The sequence below is a fragment of the Bidens hawaiensis genome, unplaced genomic scaffold, assembly GCF_021521415.1.
Source record: "Bidens hawaiensis isolate Kalapana, Puna unplaced genomic scaffold, B.hawaiensis_p1.1 tig00000296_1, whole genome shotgun sequence".
Taxonomy (NCBI): Eukaryota; Viridiplantae; Streptophyta; class Magnoliopsida; order Asterales; family Asteraceae; genus Bidens; species Bidens hawaiensis.
In genome coordinates this window covers 4,477,591-4,496,828 of record NW_027491024.1, presented here as the reverse complement: position 1 = coordinate 4,496,828, position 19,238 = coordinate 4,477,591, and the positions used below count along the sequence as shown (strand labels likewise).

Below are 19,238 nucleotides of genomic sequence, written 5' to 3'. Positions count from 1 at the left end.
GATTCTTGATCTTAGATGGTAACCTTTATATAACTGAATTACTCATTTAGATTTTCTCTTCTTGTCACCTATATATTATATATATAAGTATTTCTGTTTTTATTAAAAGTTTGAAAACCAACCCCAAAATGATTAAAACTCTCCGATTAAACTAAAACGAGGATTCATTATTAGAAACATTTGTGTCCATGGATTGATACTTGGTTCTTACCAATGCTATTCTACATATACGATAGGTACACTTGCCTATTTTGTGTGTGTTTAGTCTTAGTAGAAATCACTTTTATAAAGTTAAAACTCGATCTTGTGCAAGAGCTAAATCTCCCATATTTTACATTTTTAATCGCACGCACCGCACACATCACTTACAAATTACCGAAAGGTACTTGTCACTCGACCGTATCTATGACTGTGGTCATATTACTTATTGGATAACACCTGTCCGATAAGTAACGTGTGATAGCCTAGTAGGCAAACCTTGTATATAAAACCCACTCCACAATACCGATAGTATCCATCCCGTAAGTATACAGAGACTTAATCACTGTAATGTATTTAAAATACTTTAAAAATATATTTGAAAAAATTTAGACCATCTGCCATGAGTTTTATAGGTTTTGAATTTAACATGACAGTGTCGGAAAATTAGTTGTCTCACGCAAATGTGAGTTGTACAAAAACTCGAATGTCTCACCTTGAAAGTTTACAATTAAAGAATGTTTCCTGGTATTAAGCACCTAGTTTAAACACAATGTAGTATATCTAGATTAGTATAAAGCCAATAATAATAACGATAATCACGAGATTAGAAACTTTACACGATGGCACATTGTCTTACCTTGATAGGCAGAGCTTTTGGATTCGCGTATATAAGTTTCTTTCGATCGGATAGGATATCGCTACGATCACTCGGGTATTATACCATCTTCTTAATATATAAAAAAAATTAGAGAGAATACATGATTTTGGGGCAAGGAGTGAATGTCCCGTTTCCAATCTATTTATAGAAGATTTTGGAACCCACTGCGATACGCGATGGTCATAAACAAAGGCCATCGCGTATCGCGATGAATCTTGTAGCATTTCCGAGTTAGCCCTAGCTAGGCTACGTGGAATGCCACATGGCATGTTACGTGTCTTGTTTGCGTAACCTCAACGTTGCGTATCACGATGTGTTACTTTTATAGTCCATCGCGTACCGCGACGCCGCAAAGTTTCTGGATAATTTTACACTTCATCGCGTAACGCGATGAGACTAATCTAGAACTGTCGCGTATCGCGATGGAAGGATTATTAAATATTAATTTTCCATAAAAATACAAAGGCGGCCCTTAAGCGGCGATGCGAGCGTGCAAAGTGCAAAGTGCGCCATGATGTGGTCTGTACGTGTGGTGAAATATAAAGGATGGGATGATTTGCTTTTGCACAAGATCGTGTTTTAAATTTATAAAAGTGATTTCTACAAAGACTAAACACACACAAAATAGGCAAGTGTACCTATCGTATATGTAGAATAGTATTGGTAATAACCAAGTATCGATCCGTGGACACAAATGTTTCTAATAATAAATCGTTGTTTTGCTTTAATCGGAGGTTTTAATCATTTTGGGGTTAATTTTTATAGAAATTTTTATAGAATATAAATACTTATATATAATATATAGGTGACCAAGATGAGAGATTCTAAACAAGTAGTTCATTTATAGGAAGGTTACCATCTAAGATCAAGAATCCACTCCATTTTAGCATTGATAATTAATATGTAAACATGTGGTAAACTTGCCGTAATAATATATGATAGATGGCTCCTTAAGCCTTAAGTGAGCCTCTTTGACATAAAAGGAGTAACATGCGCATTTTAAAATCCACCCTTTCCTAATGTCATGCTACCTCAAGAATGTCAATTTAAGTTGGCAAGTAGTTTCGTAAAGAAGAAAGATTAGGATTGACTTTGATTTCTCAAATACCAATTCAACAACTTCGGGTGGTTATAATTCATCACATAACCTCCCATTGGTTGATTAAAGTAGGTTATAATTACACATTCAATTAACATATGACTTCTTTAACTAGTATGATATCCTAGCAATTCCATTTTCGGATTACCAAGACTTAGAGAAATAGATCATAACTTATATCTCCTCATTTCTAAGTACAATATAAGGATCCATGTTTCGATAATTTATCAAAGTATTTTTATTTTTCAAGAACATGAATTGATCATGAACGATTGCCATTAGAATTGACAATCACCAACTTTGAATTGTTGATTTAAGATGGTGAAATATTTATCATCAAAAGATAATTGCAAAATAACCATGTACTTTACTAGACTACACCACATGTTTTATATAATCATCAAGTAAAACAAAGCTTCTTCATAGATTTTAGATGGTGAATGGAGTTTAGCTCATAATAAGCATAGTTATGATTATTATGATGGATGCTAATAACAAACACATGATTAAACTAGAACAATCTAACCAAATGTCGATGAATCTTCTTTCTTAATGATGATGATTATAGTTAATGATGATGGTTGATGGTGATGACCTCCAAGCCTTCAAACTCTTCACTAGATCTTCAATGTGAGTGTTAGTGTGTGTTTTTATAAGTGAAAACCAGATAGAACTCTCTTCAAGGCACACCAAATGAGTGCAACATGAGCCACTATTTATAGGCAATATGGAGTGAGAAGCAAGGCCCCGTGCTTACGTAGGCACGCCCCCGTGCATTTTTATGACATGTGCCAAATTCATTTTGTCTTTGCTTGTAGACGACCATGGCCCCGTGGTTGAGGAGCATGGCCCCGTGCTTTTGTTCCCAGTTTTTGTCTTTTCTTGTAGATTTTTGTCTTTTGTGGTGTTCAGAAACATGGGGGCGTGTTTCTTGAGGCATGGGGGGCGTGCTTCTTGTTTTTCTTGTGTTTTCTTCCATTTTTCTTCGTCTTTTCGCTTGTTTCTTCGTTTGGGGATTGGTTTCACCTGGAATTACATTTTATTATGATAAGTAGCCTTTTGTGCTATGTTATTTGATAGAAATTGCAGTTTTTAGAGATTATTTGATGCCGAAAAGATGTATAATTTTATGTACATCAAACATCCCCGCACTTGAACATTGCTTGTCCTCAAGCAATCTATTTATAAATATTATCTAAAAACAGTAAACTCGGATTATAGCCATCCCTTAAACGAGCTCCAAGAAAATGAAACAAAATAACCAACTTTAATACGTAAATTAAAAAAAAGAAATTTTGTTTTTATGAGCTTTCGTTTATGCAAAACGTCACGTTCTCACAATGTTCACTCACACTCGGTTTTATATTTGATCATACTTGTGATGTATGTATGTGAACACTCTTAGTCAAAATGCAGCTTGTGATAAATAAGCTTGTAACAAATTCAAATCTCCACCTTTGTGAAGGGTTGCATAGATCAGAAGGTAATATAGGTTGGTTTTGTGTGAGTTGGGATTTTGGTATTTTGTGGTGGATAAAGGATCTTGGTTAATGATGTTGAGGATGGTAAATACAACTTTTTCTGATTGTCGGGGATCTTGAGATGTCTTCGATGGTTAGCTCTTTCTCCCGAAAAATAATTTTTTTTTAGACCTTGTGACTCTTTTAAGGTCAGATCGTCAAGACCAGTTTTGTCGAGGATGTGGATTAGTTCTTCCTCAATCCTGTTCTGAACATAACTTCCAACTCTAGTGGATCGTTCGGCTTTGAGCCTAATAGCTCCCACCCTCATTAATTCGGTATATTCATGCTGAGACTGAGTTTGACTTTTTCTACATCTTCCTTCGTGGGTCCAGTTTCCGCAACCTAAGCATCGTTCGTATCTTTTTGCTCTTCTCTTCATTGCGTTTTTGGAAATTCCACAAAATGGTGGCCTTTGTTCGTTTTAGCGCCACTTTTTCCTCACCTCATTGCTAAAGAGAAAGATTCTCTCCCTAAGTTCTGGAGGCAACCTAGGTTTTGTGAAATGTATGCAGCAAAGGAAATTGAAATCGAAATAATGCATTTCCAGTTCTTTAGGGTATGCCGGTAAAAGACCAATGTTGTATTTTACCGGTGAGATTGAAAAAGTGGTAGGGTTTTGGTTAAGGTTTTTGGGTTTCGTAATTTGGTTAATGGTTTTAGGGCAAGGTGAAATCATTACCTTCTTCTTTATACAATGCTTCATGTGGTCTTGAAATGAATATTTGCGACAAGTTCTAAATCACACGAAACATATGACTCACTCAAAGCTTCCGAAAAAAAATATGTGTGGCATGAGGTTTATCTCACAGTAACGGAGGTCGTATGATCATACTATAATGAGATTATGTTGGACCTCTCCGAATGCGATTCAAGTAAGCAAGTAAGCAAATAGCAAGTAACAAACAGTCATTCAATTGATAAACAACACATAGATCACAGTTTGCGTTTGAGATATAATAAGATAAATAGTTTGATAAATGGTACGCAAGTGTCCCCAAAACAGTTGAAAACAAGTAAAATAGGGGAGTGATTACTCACCTGATCGGATGAATGAAATACAAATGAGGATGATATGAGAAAGTAAATCATTCGGGATATATCGTCAAGGATTCCTAGTTAAATAATGGCAATAAGATTAATTATAAAAGATATAACATTATTAAATAAATTAAGATTCCGTTTGAGATTGAGTTATGGTTATGATTAGAATATTATGGATTTGAACGATTGATCTTTGCGATTATTGTTAGGATCATTAGCTTTAATTAAAATATATATAATTAAATATTTAGATGATTTAAACAAACAAGATAAAGGATATGCTTATGATAATAATAATAATAATAATAATATCTAAATAAATAACTAAAATAATTTGATTTAATACAACTTAAGATACACTTATAATTAATAAAATACAAAATAAAATAAAGATAAACGTTTGACGAGAAACATTAATATTGGTGTCGGGTTTTAAATAAGATAATGATGGTTTGAATATTATTAGGATATACTTATAATATATATATATATATATATATATATATATATATATATATATACACCCACACACACACGAAAACATGAACGAAAGTGATCGACAAGAAACGACAACTTAATGATGTTGATTTAATAAATATAAAGTTTATTTAATATTTAATATTAATTATGATATATAAATATATATATATATATATATAAATCATTAATATTAATATGTTTAAAAATGACAAACAAAAAAATAAAGAAACACATGAGGCTGGCCAGGCTCGAACTTGAGCAGATGGCCGGCCCATCAGCCACGCACACACACCAAACCAGTTGATCCAACAAGTCAGTTGGTTAAGAACTATAAACAAAATCTTAATTATTAAAACAGATTAACCCATATACAATTCAAAACCCTAGCTTAATCGATAGTCAACCTGTTAATTGCTTTTTCAAAACAGTTTAGGGTTAATGATCTACATATAAAAACGATCCCAAATCATGTAACAATTACCTGGTATGATGATAATTTGATGGGTGAATTGTGGACAACAGACGACGGCATATCGCGAGTTCAAATCGATATATACAGGCTTCGTTAGTGGAATTCATTATGGGGCTTCAATAGGCGATGTGGTGAGGGTGATAACTGCATGTTTTATTGGGTTAGGGTGTACGTTTTAGGGTATATTGATAATTGGTTCGAGAAGGCCAGAATAAAAGATCGATTGATATATTATTTGATTCGGTTTTCTTATTTAGTAATGTCTGTAGGCTGAAATAGGCATGTGGGTCATGAATCACGTATCAGTTCCAAGTTTAGAGCTGAGATTAGGGTGCACGACAACAAACGGGTTGCAGATTTGGGTCTTAGATACGGGTTCGGGTCCTGGTTTGGGTTCGGGCCTGTTTATAATTAATTATAATACAAACTTGCACAAAGGTCCTTATAGAAAGGAGATGGAAACAAACTTGGATAATAGTTTAGTTTAGGATTTAGAGTAGAATATTGAAAGTTAATTTATATAAAATAATTAAATATAATAAATAATTAAGTATAACAAAATTTACTCGACAAATGCGATATTTTTACGGATAAATTCTCAATTGGGAAATCTGAGTTGTTACAGTCTCCCCTACTCGACAAATGCGATATTTTTACGTTCGTATCTTTTTGCTCTTCTCTTGATTGCGTTTTTGGAAATTCCACAAAATGGTGGCCTTTGTTCGTTTTGGCGCCACTTTTTCCTCACCGCATTGCTAAAGAGAAAGATTCTCTCCTCAAGTTCTGGAGGCAACTTAGGTTTTGTGAAATGTATGCAGCAAAGGAAATTGAAATCGAAATAATGCATTTCCAGTTCTTTAGGGTCTGCCGGTAAAAGACCAATGTTGTATTTTATCGGTGAGATTGAAAAAGTGGTAGGGTTTTGGTTAAGGTTTTTGGGTTTTGTAATTTGGTGAATGGTTTTAGGGCAAGGTGATATCATTACCTTCTTCTTTATACAACGCTTCATGTGGTCTTGAAATGAATATTTGCGACAAGTTCTAAATCACACGAAACATATGACTCACTCAAAGCTTCCGAAAAAAAATATGTGTGGCATGAGGTTTATCTCACGATAACAGAGGAATTGGGTATTAACGCCATATTTTGCATAAATTTATTCTCATTATTACAAAACTTCTTTTTACTTTTTCACTTTTCTTTGGTTATTGGTTATTTGTGAAAATATTTTCTTAGATTTCTCTTTAGGTTTTATAAAAATACTCTTTGTTTGCTGCAAAAATATTTGTTGATTAAAGAATTTTTATAATTATTTGAGCAAGCGCTTGGTCAAGTAATTCCCCAACCCACACTTGAATCTCACATTGTTCTCAATGTGAAAAGATTCATGAAAAGATAAAATTCTAATTGAGTATGGTGGGTTAAAATGGAGAGGTACTTGCCTACGAGCTAACGAAATTTCGACAGAGCGTCCCCTGTTTATCGTCCGTTTTCCTGTTTTTGTACCTGTATAACATAAAGTTGCAAACAACCACAAACAACCAAGCATAATTTGCTGAAAATTGGGTATTGAATCATCCATCCCTTGCCCTATCGGGCTAAATAAGTTCCTACCATAATGTCTGTCACACCCCAACCTACGGCAGAAATGCCGGGGCGCGAACTGATCGTCACAGCTCTCAAGGTTACTATCATGCATTATTAAAAGTTTTGATATCTATTAAATAAATTTCCAAATAACAAACATCAGTACAAAATCCAAATACACAAGTACATATATCAATCAATTACAGTATGTCTCATTAAGTTTTTTTCTCCTAGCATAAATCCTTAAGTGATCTTGTACTTCACATCAAACGAATACCTGCATATGCGTTGAAAATAATATAGTTTTGTCAACACAAGGTTGAGTGAGCAACACACCAGTTCAAAGTATAAATAAAAATATGTATTTGCAACAAGTCATATGCGAATAACAAAATAACCAAATGAGCAAGTATAACTGAGATGTCGAGAAGCACAAAACTATAACGAATGGCGTATGATCATACTAGACTGAGATTATGTTGTACCTCTCCGAATGCGAAAGCATACAAAGCAAATAAGCACATAAACAAGTAAGGTATAAGTTGTTAACACATAAGACAAAGTTGCAGTTTTAAGTATAAGTATATAATGAGAAATATATTTACGTATATGTCCCAAAATCAGTATGAAAACGAGTAAAAATAGGGGAATGTGGTACTCACCTCGATAGACGAACAAAAGTGAAAATGGAATATTTAGAGTGATGATTCACGGAAATCACGTGATGACGACAAGGCCAATAAAGGAATATAGAACGCGGATACGCTAAGTTAATGAACTAGATCGGATAAACGAGTTCGATAATTATAATTATTATGAAGTTAATATTATATTCTTTTAATATAAATATATAATGACGTTTATGAATAATTATTAGCTTGTTGAATTATAAACAAGGTATATTATAATACTTTATCATATAAAAATATTATTTAAATCTTTTAAAAATATTTATTAATTTGTTAAAACATTCAATAAGTTTGTCCATTTATATATATATATATATATAACGAAAAATATTAGTTTACATGGTATTATATATTCGCGTATATACATATATGTACATTTAAATACACATATACGTACATACACGGACAAAGATGCGAGAAAACAAGTATTATATGCTTAGTTTCTAATAAAATAGTTTTAATTAGTTATTATTCATAATAATATATTTATTAAATGCTTTTTAAAAAGAGAAATACAAAAAGACCGAAAATACGGGGTGGCAGGGGGTCGAACCCGCGACCTGTCCCTCGTGATTCATCAATTATAACCAGCTGGGCTACCAAGCACACGCAACATAACCCAGCATCAATTAGTTATAAACAAATGCAGATACAACTCATATTGGCTAAGAACCCTAACATCAACAATAAGATCATTCCGCGATTGATTATTAAATCAGTGTTAGGGTTATTGTTAATCTGGTAATGGCGAACACAAATCAATATTCAATTACCTCTTAGCTTGAAGAATGACGAGTCAAATTAAACGAACTGTGCCGAACAAGAACAAGAACAGGAACATGACGCAGCAGCCTTGTTAATCCAATTAGTTATGGGGTTATAGTAGGCAACGGCTTAGAGGTTCTATATACAAGTTTAATTGAGCTATTAACAACGTTTTCGTGTCCAACAAGATTAAACGTGTGTCGATTCATTTAAAAAGGTAAAAGGAATCAATGATGATACAATTGCCATATTAGGGGTGTCGGTTAAGGCCGATTTCAATGATAATAAGTGATTTCCAAAATCAATTCCGACAATTAAGGTCCAAGTTATTGATTTTTAAACGGGTTTACGAATTGGGTTAATGGGTTGCACTGGGTAAACGAATATGGGTCATGGGTTATTATGTTAAAATAATAATATATATAAAAATGTCCAACCAAACCAACAAATAAACAAGTACGACAGAAAGTAAATTGTTTAATCAGACATAATCATAATAAAAAGTGTCATAAAATGACTACCAAACCATGCCCATGCTCGTACCTAACCTACCAGTGCCGCGGCTCATCAGTTACCCGTGTCCGGGTCAAATGGTTCCCACTGCCTGTCCATGCGATAGACTAACCGGTCGATCTCTCGCCTCGTATCTGCATATTCGGTTGCCCTTTGTGCATCGAAGGCAGCCATCTGTTTTGTGATCCAATCAAATGAGGCGGTGGTATTGGCTAAGAACTGATCAATTAGGCTATATACGCCTTCAAAAGAATATCAGCTATCATGTGATGAACTGGGCCGGCCCCTGATAAAGATGGGTCTCCTCTCTGATGGTAGGTGCGGCGGCGGTACTGTATAGGTGGTGATCCTCTTCTCTAGTGCATGTCCTGGAGCATCATCTCTGCAGGGTCTTCGGGGTCCCAAATCTAGTTAAACTTATCACAGAACCTCCAAAAATCCGGGTTCTGACCGATTCGCTGAACCATCTGCATGCTAATACAATAATCAATGGTTAGAGCAATCGAATCTGGGCTCCTGGTACCTTCCCTGTCTACATCATAAGCTTCATAGAGGTTGTAGATCCAGGCCCGCCAAAGATCGGTGTGTTTCCTCTGGCATTTGCATTTGTCGTAAACAGCTTGCAGAATAAATACGTGATGTTGAACGGGACGTCATTCTTCATGCAAAAAAGTGCCCAAAGATCCTTTAAATTAACAACCCCCTCTCTTTGACCTCTAGCAGTGACACTGTGACTGAGCAGGCGGTGAATGTATCTCATGAGCGGGTATCGTAATGCAGTGCTCTTAGAAACGCTTGCATTATAGTTATCAGTTCCGTAGCTCAGTTGTTCCCATGCCTCTAAACGGGTGTTACCTGCTTCATCAATATCATCCCCGTTTTCGTCTGCAAATGTTATCCCTGCCTTGAACGAAATTTCCTGATTCGTTTCCTCTTCCGTGTAGATGCCCAGATTGATCCCGAGTTGGGTGAAAGAAGTTGTACGCCATTCACCCCCACATCTAAATTCAATGGCGTCCTCATCCCACATGTCCGGTTTCTTGGTCTTTATTTGGAAAGAAACTAAAAATTCTTTTGTAAGTTCAGTTATAGCCTCTCCCCTTTGACCCAGAACCCGTTTCCATGGTCCTCTCACAATGTTCTTGTAACGGTTCCATTGGTTGACGTGTTTCAAAGTGTCTTTGCATGAATAGAAGTTGGCTTCTGGATGTCTTCGATTAAGATAAGTTAATCTTTCCTGAGCCCTTCTGTCTCTCGTATCACGCCCGGGGAATACTAAAAATGCATGAATATCATCATCATACTCAGCCATCTGCAATTTGTATCCAAATTAGTCAAAATTCAATAAAAATTTTCATTATGCTGGAATAGAAAGCAAAGCACGGCGGCGTGCTTTCAAAAGCACGGTACCGTGCTGCTGCTTTTGTTCAGTTCCTTTTGATTTTGACTTTTGGTTGACTAAAAGGTGACCACGATTCATGTTTTTAAGGCACGACTCATGTTTTTAATACTAATTTCTACTCTGTTCAGATTCGAACCTTCGTTTCTAACCGGTTGTAACAATTTTGTTTATTAGTTTGTTGGATATTCATCTCAAGATCCAAACCCGAATGGTTCCTTTCAATTAAACCTTAACAATCAATTATTCAACAATCTATTCATCCTAAACTAATAGAATAACCCATATCATTTTCGTGTTTAGACCCGATTTGGTCAATTTGAGAGATTTTAGGGTTAAACTAAACCTAGAATGATGAATTTGAACAATATAATCGTTAAATTAACATACCTTTGGTTCAAAATTGAAGATTTGATGAAGAAATTAGTGAAATAGGGATTAGTCGGCGGTTTATTGTTCAGAAACAAAGTGGGTGTTAGGGTTAATGATTGAGAAAAGTTATTTTAATAATTAGAAACTCGTAACTATTATGGGGATAAAAGCACGGCGCTGTGCTTTTGGAAGCACGGTACCGTGCTGCATGATGCAGACAGTTTTTCTTTGATTTTGTTTATTTGTCAAGCTGGTTCGTTTTTAACTGATTTTCTTTGCTGGTTAGTTTAAGATAGTAATTAAAAGTCCTAAATTTCATTTAAATACATAATTAAACATAGTAGAAATGAAAAGTACAACAACAATCTTAGATCCTAACACATAACACTAGCGGGAGCAACTTCAACGTGAAACAAAGTCGGGACCTCAACGACCACCATTCCCGAACAAGTCTTGAATGTGTGGTGGTGCTTGTTTGGCTTTCAAGAGCTCGGAAAGCTTTTTGTCAAGCTTTACCATTTCCTGGTTGAGAAAGTTGAGCTTGGAAGCCACATCTTTGTGGTGGCCATCCACAACATGGAAGTTTTCGAACCTAATTAGTTAGACTTTGTTGATTAGCTCGATTACGCGAGCTTCGGTTTGAATGTTGCTTTCAACTCGGTCCCTCATGATGCATTGTAGCCTCATGACCTCCTCCTCAAGATTTGAGGAAGATTCATGTTGCTTGCCCTTCCTCACTGGCCTCCATTCAACCTTCTTGCTTTCCATTTCAGTAATGTTGTGTTTGGTATGAATGGAATAGTGAGTTTATGCATGCATTATATAAAGACTGGAAAGTCGAACACGACCCCGTGCTTTTGGAAGCACAGACCCGTGCTGTTAGGGGTATAAATGTTTCCGAGTCAGAGAATTGTACGGAGTCAGCGCGTATCATCCTGAAGATTCTAGGGTAACCACGGCCTCGTGCTTTTGGAAGCACGGCCCGTGCTTTTAGTCACTGGTGTTTTTCATATATTTTTCAGCGAAATGCGAGAGCAGAAATTCTTAGAATGATGTTTAGTATGTTATTTTAGAAGTTTGATCATCCTAAAAATTACTTTTCATTAAAATTAAAAGGTCCTAAGACAATTACGGGATAAGCCCGGTTTCCCTAAAAATATGAAAAAAAAGTCGGGTTAAGCCCGAAATTCCTAGCACAATGCGCGTAATGCACTTGTTTACACATAAGAACATAAAATTAAGTTTCCTAGATTTCCCCGAAAGGTTCTCCTGCTCCGAATGGTCCTGGTGGTGGAAAGTACGTGAAACCGAAAACTTGAAACTGGAGTTGTTCATTGATGTTTCGAAAGGTTCTCCTCCTCCGAATGTTTTCCACTGATTCAGTGAGTTGAACGAGGCGCATCTCAGCAAAGAGATTCATTACGGTGAGTTCCTTAAGGAGCTCTTGAAGTTTCAAGAGGAGCTCAGTTTTGGAAACATGTTGGGCATCGTTTCTCGGTTGTCGAGGAACGGGAATTGCTTCATTCATTTCACTAGGCATGTTGAATTTTCAGAGAGGATTGTTTTGGTTTTGGTTGGTGCAAGGAATGCAATGGCAAGAGGTGTCTTTTATTGTAACATCCCGAAATTTCTAAAGTAATATTTATTATATTATTTTGTCGGGTGAAATAAACGAGTTAGTGGAACGATAATAATAATAGCAAAATATGAAGACTTAGTAGGATAATTAGATGGGATTAGATATGGACCAAAAGGAAATATGGGCCTTCGGTCCATGGGCTTAAGGGAGTATAAATACCCCCTTAAACCCCAATCCTTTCCATTCCATCCATTTATCCATCCTAATCTCTACACACTCCAAAACACACACAACCCGAACCAAGATCCAAAGGCGAGGACCCGAGCTCGTTGGTGCTAGATCGTCGTGACGAACCAAAGCAACAAGACCAGCTCGTGTTCGTAGTTTGACTCATTTACGGTACGTTTATATCGAGAACTTGTTCGTTTAGGTTTGGATTAGTATAGAAATAATAGATCTGTGTTTGTATGGTAAAAACGAATCCAACAAAGCTAAACTTACTGAAAATGGATATGATTTGATGGTTTAATCGATTGATAAAAGAACCCGTAACCTATTTGCCTAAATCGCACCCTTTAAACATCGATGTTAGGTCGATTTGAGTGTTGGGGTTTGAAGGCGCTGGTCAGACGATTCCGTGGATACCTAAATCGAGTTATTTAGTTAAGAAACGAAGATGATTAAGGGATTTAAGGACGAACAGTACCTGCAGCTGGACAACTTCGCCTGCAAGCTAATTTCGCCTGATGAACATCGCCTGCAAAGCTAAGTTCGCCTGATGACAACTTCGCCTGCAAAGCTAAGTTCGCCTGATGACAACTTCGCCTGCAAAGCTAAGTTTGCCTAAGGTTTAACTTCGCCTAAAGCTAAGTTCGCCTAAGGTTTAACTTCGCCTAAAGCTAAGTTTGCCTAAGGTTTAACTTCGCCTAAAGCTAAGTTCGCCTAAAGTCAAGTTCGATTAGAAAATAAATTAAAAACGATAAGTAAAAGTAAGCTAATACTAGGCCACCAGATTAAATCAGGCGAGTATTGATACGTGTAACTTATACAGTCAGCCGAGCTCAGTTAAAGAAGGGATTTACAACTATCGGAGGAAGAAGCAGAGTTCAGGTGAGTTTCTAGCCCCAATTATGTGTCATGTTTTCGGGGGTGTGTGCATACTCAATATGTTTGTTAATACGCTTATCCTAAGAGATAAGTGTCTGCCTTATGTGAATAATGTTAAATGTATGAATGATGGCTTGACGGTACGTGAACGATCTTCGGATATTGCACGTATTGTCAGGTTGTAACGCTAAGTATAAGGTAAGTATGATATGTATGCTTATGTGTATGAATGTGATAAAGTTAATAAAAGCAGGAAAGGATGGATGTACGGTAACGAAGAGGGAATCGAACCCTACTAATATTCGAGAACTAGGGAACCGAACCCTACTAATATTCGAGGAAAGAGGGAACCGAGCCCTAATAATACTCGAGGAAAGAGGGTACCGAGCCCTAATAATACTCGAGGAAGGAGGGTACCGAGCCCAAATAATACTCGAGGAAGGAGGGTACCGAGCCCTAATAATACTCGAGGAATGTAGGGCGTAATGCTCTTTATAACGTAAGATATGAAAGTAAGTTAATACAAAAGAAAGTATGAAAGTATGAAAGTATGAATGAAAGAATATAAGTTTATGTGTATTGCATAGTGTATGATTAACTAGAACTCACTCAGCGTAGCTGACTTTTAGTATGCACGCAGGTGAGTAGAATGAGACAGCTAGCTTGAGCGGGCACATGGTGGGCGAATAGGAGACTGGCATCTGAAGACTCAAGATGTTTTAATGTAATTGACGTTTATTTTGATAGACAAGAATGTTTAATTAAGGCAAGTATTGGATTGCTGTAACGTTTCATGAAAGTTTTTATATTCCGCGAAAGTTTTAATGAACTCTGATTTGTAAGAACTGTGTTTATGAGTAAATACGACGCTAAAGTAAGGCTACCGGGTTCGGGGCCTTACATTTATAGCCAACCAGATACCAAAGCACGGCCCCGTGTTTTTGGAAACACGGCCCGTGTTTTTTTTTTTCTGACAATTCTGTTACAAACTAGTCTGACTGAGATTTTTGCAGCGAAGATTCCGGCCCGCAATTTTTGACACGGCACCGTGCTTTCTTAAGCACGCCCCCGTGTTTTTGGTTTTAATATTTATTTATTTTTTTACAAGTATTTACAAGGCCTAGTTTGTGAAGGTCTTGGCCAGACCTTGTTTCCTTATTTTCCTATTTAGGGAGTTGGAGGGTTACTACCTCCAAAATTTCTTCAAATGGTCCATCGCTATATGATTTTAATCGATGCCCATTTACTTTGAACTTTTGACCTTTTGAATTTGAGATTTCGATTGTCCCATAGTCAAAGACTGATTCAACTATGTATGGGCCTGTCCATCACGATTTCAATTTTCCTGGGAAAAGACGTAAACGTGTTTCGTATAACAGTACACGATCGCCAACTTGAAATTTTATGTTTTCTTTGTAAGACCAGGAATTTTCATAGGCTAATGTTCTTAGTTCTTCGAGCTCGTGAATTTGATCTTCCCGGTTTATTCCAGCGAACGTTAGATCAAAGTTCACTGCTCTGAGAGCCCAGTAGGCTTTGTGTTTTAATTCTACTGGTAGATGACATGTTTTCCCGTAAACAAGTTTGAAGGGTGTCGTTCCTATGGGGTTTTTATAGGCTGTCTTAAGAGCCCACAAAACGTCATCTAACTTATCTGCCCAATTTTTGCGATTCATCCTATGGTTCTTTCTAAGATCCTTTTGATTCCTCGATTCGAGACCTCTACCTGCCCACTAGTCTGAGGGTGATATGGTGTTGCCAGTCGGTAGTGAACTCCATATCGTGCTAAGACTTTATCCATTAAAGCATTACAGAAGTGAGTACCTCTGTCACTAATTAGGGCTTTTGGAGTGCCGAAACGTGAAAATAACCTTTTCAGAAATCGTACAACTACTCGAGCATCGTTAGTGGGAAGAGCTTGTGCTTCTACCCATTTAAATACGTAGTCGACTGCTACAAGGATGTATTTATTTCCGAACAAGTTAGGAAATGAGCCCATGAAATCTATTCCTCATACATCAAAGACTTCACAAATTTGAATGCCTTTCTGAGCGATCTCATTTTTGGCTGAGATGTTCCCGGCTCCTTGACAAACATCGCATGCTTGGATAAAAGTATGTGTATCTTTGTATATGGTAGGCCAGAAGAATCCTGCATCAAATACTTTTCTGACCGTAGTGGCGGTACCGTGGTGTCCACCAGTTGGTCATTCATGGCAGTGTTTAAGAATATCTAAGGCTTCTTTTCCTGCTACACACCTATGAACAACCTGATCGGCACCTATCCTAAACAAGTATGGGTCTTCCCAGAAGTAGAACTTAAGGTCGGAGAGAATTTCTTTCGTTGTTGTTGAGTAAGTCCTTTTCTTAGGATTCTACAAGCTAGGTAGTTTGCGAAGTCAACATACCAAGGACTTTCGTCTTTCTCCTCTATGACTGCTTAGATGCGCATTAGAATTTCATGTGGAAAATTATCATTGATAATTTTCTTGTGAAGTTATTCTGAAGCAGGCATTCTAAACGTGAGAGGTGGTCTGCAGTGACATTCTCTGCTCCTTTTTTGTCTTTAACTTCTATGTCGAATTCTTGGAGTAGTAGGATCCATCGGATAAGTCTGGGTTTGGCATCTTGCTTATTGAAGAGGTAACGTATTGCGGCATGGTCGTTGTAAACTATGGTTTTGGAAAGAACGAGGTATGATCTAAATTTTTCAAAGGCAAAAACTACTGCTAATAACTCTTTTTTTGTTGTGGTGTAGTTTTCTTGTGCATCATTAAGAGTTTTACTGGCATAGTAAATTGGGTGAAATTGTTTTTCTTTGCGTTGTCCGAGTACGGCTCCAACTGCAAAGTCACTTGTATCGCACATGATTTCGAATGGAAGGGTCCAATCGAGTGTAGTCATGATTGCTGCGTTGACAAGTTTATCTTTTAAGATGTTGAATGATTCAATACATTCTTCAGAGAAGACATAGGGTGCGTCTTTCTCCAGAAGTTTGGTCATAGGCCTAGCAATTTTGGAAAAATCTTTTATGAAGCAACGGTAGATAACTGCGTGACCTAGAAAACTTCTAATAGCTTTTACTGAGGTTGGGTGCGGAAGTTTAGAGATAGTTTCTATTTTTGCTTTATCGACCTCTAATCCATTTTGAGAAATCTTGTAGCCGAGAACGATGCCTTCTTTAACCATAAAGTGGCATTTCTCCCAGTTGAGCACTAGATTTACTTCCTCACACCTGGCTAACATTTTATCGAGGTTTTTTAAACAGTGATTGAAAGAGTCTCCAAAGACTGAGAAGTCATCCACGAATACTTCCATAGAGTGTTCGATCATTTCGTGAAAGATGGCCACCATGCATCGCTGGAAGGTGGCTGGAGCATTACATAATCCAAATGGCATTCTTCGGTAGGCGAAGGTTCCGTATGGACATGTAAAAGTGATTTTCTCCTGATCTTCTGGAGCAATGGGAATTTGGAAATATCCGAAAAATCCGTCAAGAAAACAATAGAACATTTTTCCAGATAATCGTTCAAGCATTTGATCGATGAAAGGAAGTGAAAAGTGATCTTTTCTTTTGGCGTCATTAAGTTTCCGGTAGTCAATGCAAACTCGCCAGCCTGTGATGGTTCTCATCGGTATTAGCTCATCCTTTTCGTTCATTACGACTGTCATTCCTCCCTTCTTGGGTACTACTTGAACAGGACTAACCCAAGGTGAATCTGAGATTGGGTAAATTAATCCAGCATCAAGGAGCTTGATTACTTCTTTTTTCACCACATCTTGCATGTTGGGATTGAGACGTCTTTGATGTTGGACCACGGATTTGTATTCTTCCTCCATGAGAATTTTGTGAGTACAAAAGGAGGGACTGACGCCCTTGATATCCATGATCTTCCGTGCGATAGCCTTCTTATGGCTCTTAAGAACCTTAAGAAGTTCGTCTTTCTCTTCTTTAGAAAGGTGAAATAAATTAATTACTGGGAGTTGAGAGTCTTCTTCTAGAAACGCGTATTCGAGATGGCTTGGTAGTTCTTTTAACTCTAAGGCTGGTGGTTCTTCGATTGATGGTTTTGATTATTCATTACATTTGGTGATTTCATATACTACTTCTGGTGCTTCCTGATAGTCATCGTTGATATTTTCGTTTTCTAAAATGGGTATGTTGAGTGTTTTGTCTATGACTTGTGTTTCTAGCAGTTTATTAATGGAGGAATCTCGCATATAGCAACCTACGATGGAATCTATGATGTCAACACAGTATAATGTATCATCTTGATGTTGCGGATATTGCATAGATTTTCCTATGTCAAAAGCGATTGCCTCGTCATTGACCCTTAGAGTGAGTTTGCCGGTGCAAACGTCGATAATAGCCTTCGCGTTGGCTAAAAAGGGTCTTCCTAAAATTAGAGGTACACTTTTGTCTTCCTCCATGTCTAGAATTACAAAATCTACAGGGAAAACAAACTTGTCAAGTTTGACAAGCATGTTTTCAACAATGCCCCGAGGATATTTAACAGATCGGTCAGCTAATTGAATGCTCATGCGGGTGGGCTTTGGTTCTCCTATCCCTAGTTTTGCAAAAACCGCATAAGGAATTAAATTAATACTAGCTCCTAGGTCAGCCAGGACATTTCTAACAGACAAATTTCCTATAAGACAAGGGCTAGTAAAACTCCCTAGATCGGTCATTTTTGTTGGCAGCTTGCTTTGGAGGACTGCTGAACATTTTTCACTCAGAGTGACATGCGAGAGTTCCTCTAGCTTCCTTTTGTTTGTCAGTACTTCTTTGAGAAACTTGGCATATTTTGGCATTTGAGCGATGGCTTCGACAAAAGGAATGTTGATATGGAGTTGTTTGAAGAGTTCTAAAAACTTCCCGTACTGTGCTTCCAATCGTTCCTGCTTCAGTCTTCCTGGGTATGATATAGGTGGAACATAAGTTCGGACTGGCTCCTTGGGTTGTACGGTGCCTGTTGGGGTCAGTTTTTCCTGCGTTTCATCAGGAGACTCCTTTTCCGTAACTGCTTCTGAAGTTGGTGAGGCAACGGTGGTTGTACCGCTTCTGAGTGTAACAGCGTTAGGTGTCGCATTCGGGTTGGTGATTTTGTTACTTGGAAAAGTGTCGGGTGATCTTTCGGATAATTGTAGGGCAATTTGTCCAATTTGAGTTTCTGATTCTGTAATGATGCTTGTTGACTTTTGAGGTCGGCTTCGTGTTTTAATAATACTCCGCTGATATCAACAGCTCTTGAGTCGGCCTTCTTTTCTGCTTCATTTGTTTTGGTCATGAGTTAGATTAAATCTCTTCGATCTTTGAGTAGCTCGGGTTTTGATGGCTACTAGAACTTTGATCTTGAAATTGAGGTTTAGGTTGGAAGGATTGATTCATCGGTCTTTTCTCGAATCTGGGTAGGGGTTGAGTGTTACCTCCGTCCTTCCAACTGAAACTCGGGTGGTTTCTCCATCCTGGATTGTAGTTATTGCTGAAAGCGTTGTTCTATCGAGCGATGAAATCGACTTCTTCCATATCCATGATGACTTGTTTACAGTCATTCGTCTTATGACTTCCTCCACAAGTGTCACAGGTGAGTCTGGTTTTTAATAGCTCAGCTTGAAGTTGTTCGAATTTTTTAGAAAGAGCTTCAAGCTGTGCTGTGACAAGCGTGTTGGAATCAACGTGGTGTATTCCTTTATGGGTTGGTGTAGATCTTGGTGGGTTGTAAGCGAAACTCTTCTTTGCAGCTTTCTCCAGGA

General features: G+C 37.2%; 1 protein-coding gene across 1 annotated transcript; it reads right to left on the bottom strand.

The window, feature by feature from the left end:
- Positions 1-9,560: 9,560 nt before the first annotated feature.
- On the bottom strand, positions 9,561-17,324 carry LOC143620357 (uncharacterized). The gene is made up of 2 exons (XM_077092066.1): positions 16,455-17,324; positions 9,561-10,340 (listed from the first exon to the last, which is right to left on the bottom strand). Exons 1-2 carry the CDS (start codon positions 17,322-17,324, stop codon positions 9,561-9,563), a joined length of 1,650 nt encoding a protein of 549 aa, XP_076948181.1.
- Positions 17,325-19,238: the final 1,914 nt, after the last annotated feature.

Coding starts and splice junctions, on each gene's coding strand:
- LOC143620357 (XM_077092066.1), bottom strand. CDS start 17,324: ATGGAGGAAGAATACAAATCCGTGGTCCAACATCAAAGACGTCTCAAT. Junction 10,341..16,454: donor TGGAGAAAGACGCACCCTAT/GTCTTCTCTGAA, acceptor TACAAATTGCAG/ATGGCTGAGTATGATGATGA.